At 41.7% G+C, this 863-nt stretch overlaps 1 protein-coding gene across 1 annotated transcript in view; it reads left to right on the plus strand.

The window, feature by feature from the left end:
* Window positions 1-407: 407 nt before the first annotated feature.
* LOC116378873 (protein tilB homolog) overlaps window positions 408-863 on the plus strand; it is a 2,275-nt gene continuing 1,819 nt past the window's right edge. The window contains exons 1-2 of the mRNA XM_031840780.1: window positions 408-599; window positions 686-763. Coding sequence (XP_031696640.1) covers window positions 413-599; window positions 686-763 — 265 coding nt within the window. The 5' untranslated portion in view covers window positions 408-412. The remainder of the gene's footprint in view (window positions 600-685; window positions 764-863) is intronic.

An 863-nucleotide genomic window follows, 5' to 3' on the forward strand; every position in this document is an offset into this window, starting at 1 on the left:
TATATTTGCTGAATAATATTAGTTAGTAGGTCTAGTTAGTGGTGACGTAACTACTATTATTACTAACATAAGAAGCTTTTTCCCGTTTTCAACCGTCAACAATGTTCATAATTTATAGTTGGATAACGTTGTTAGACTAAATTAAAGTTAAGTTGTATTCATACAGCAGCTGTTAATAACAATGAAAATGATTTAAGTTGAATAAATAAAGACTTTAAAATGTCCGTCAGACACGATATAACAAAACATATAGACTCATATAAATATGATTTTAGGATAAGAACAATAACAGTTAAGTGACCGTGCATTGGGTGGATTAGAAACAGAGTGACCCTCCTCATGGTTTCATGTGTATTTAATATCTTCTTCTCACTTATTTCTTAATGTTTGTGTCCGTCCAGTCACAGAGGACATGGTCCGCCGGCGGGCCGAGCACAACGAGTGTGAGATCTTCTCCCTGGAGGAGGTTTCTCTGCACCAGCAGGACATCGAGAGGATGGAGCACCTGGACAGGTGGTGCAGAGAGCTGAGGATCCTCTACCTGCAGAGCAACCTCATACCAAGGATCGGTGGGGGAACCGCGGTCAGAACCGCAAAGCGTACGACTACAATCCCCCGCTTTAATACAGACTGACACATTCTAATCACTTGTTTCATCTCTTCTTCATCTCATCGGTTCATCCAGAGAATGTCGGCCGCCTGAAGAAGCTGCAGTATTTGAATCTGGCCTTGAACAACATTGAAGTCATTGAAAACCTTGAAGGTATGTTTTGGCTAGAGGGTTCCAATCAGGGCTGCAACTAACTATTCACTGAGGTGTGTGTGTGTGTGTGTGTGTGTGTGTGTGTGTGTGTGTGTGTGTG

The sequence above is a fragment of the Anarrhichthys ocellatus genome, unplaced genomic scaffold (assembly GCF_004355925.1).
Source record: "Anarrhichthys ocellatus isolate YVR2014 unplaced genomic scaffold, GSC_Weel_1.0 scaffold3285, whole genome shotgun sequence".
NCBI lineage: Eukaryota > Metazoa > Chordata > Actinopteri > Perciformes > Anarhichadidae > Anarrhichthys > Anarrhichthys ocellatus.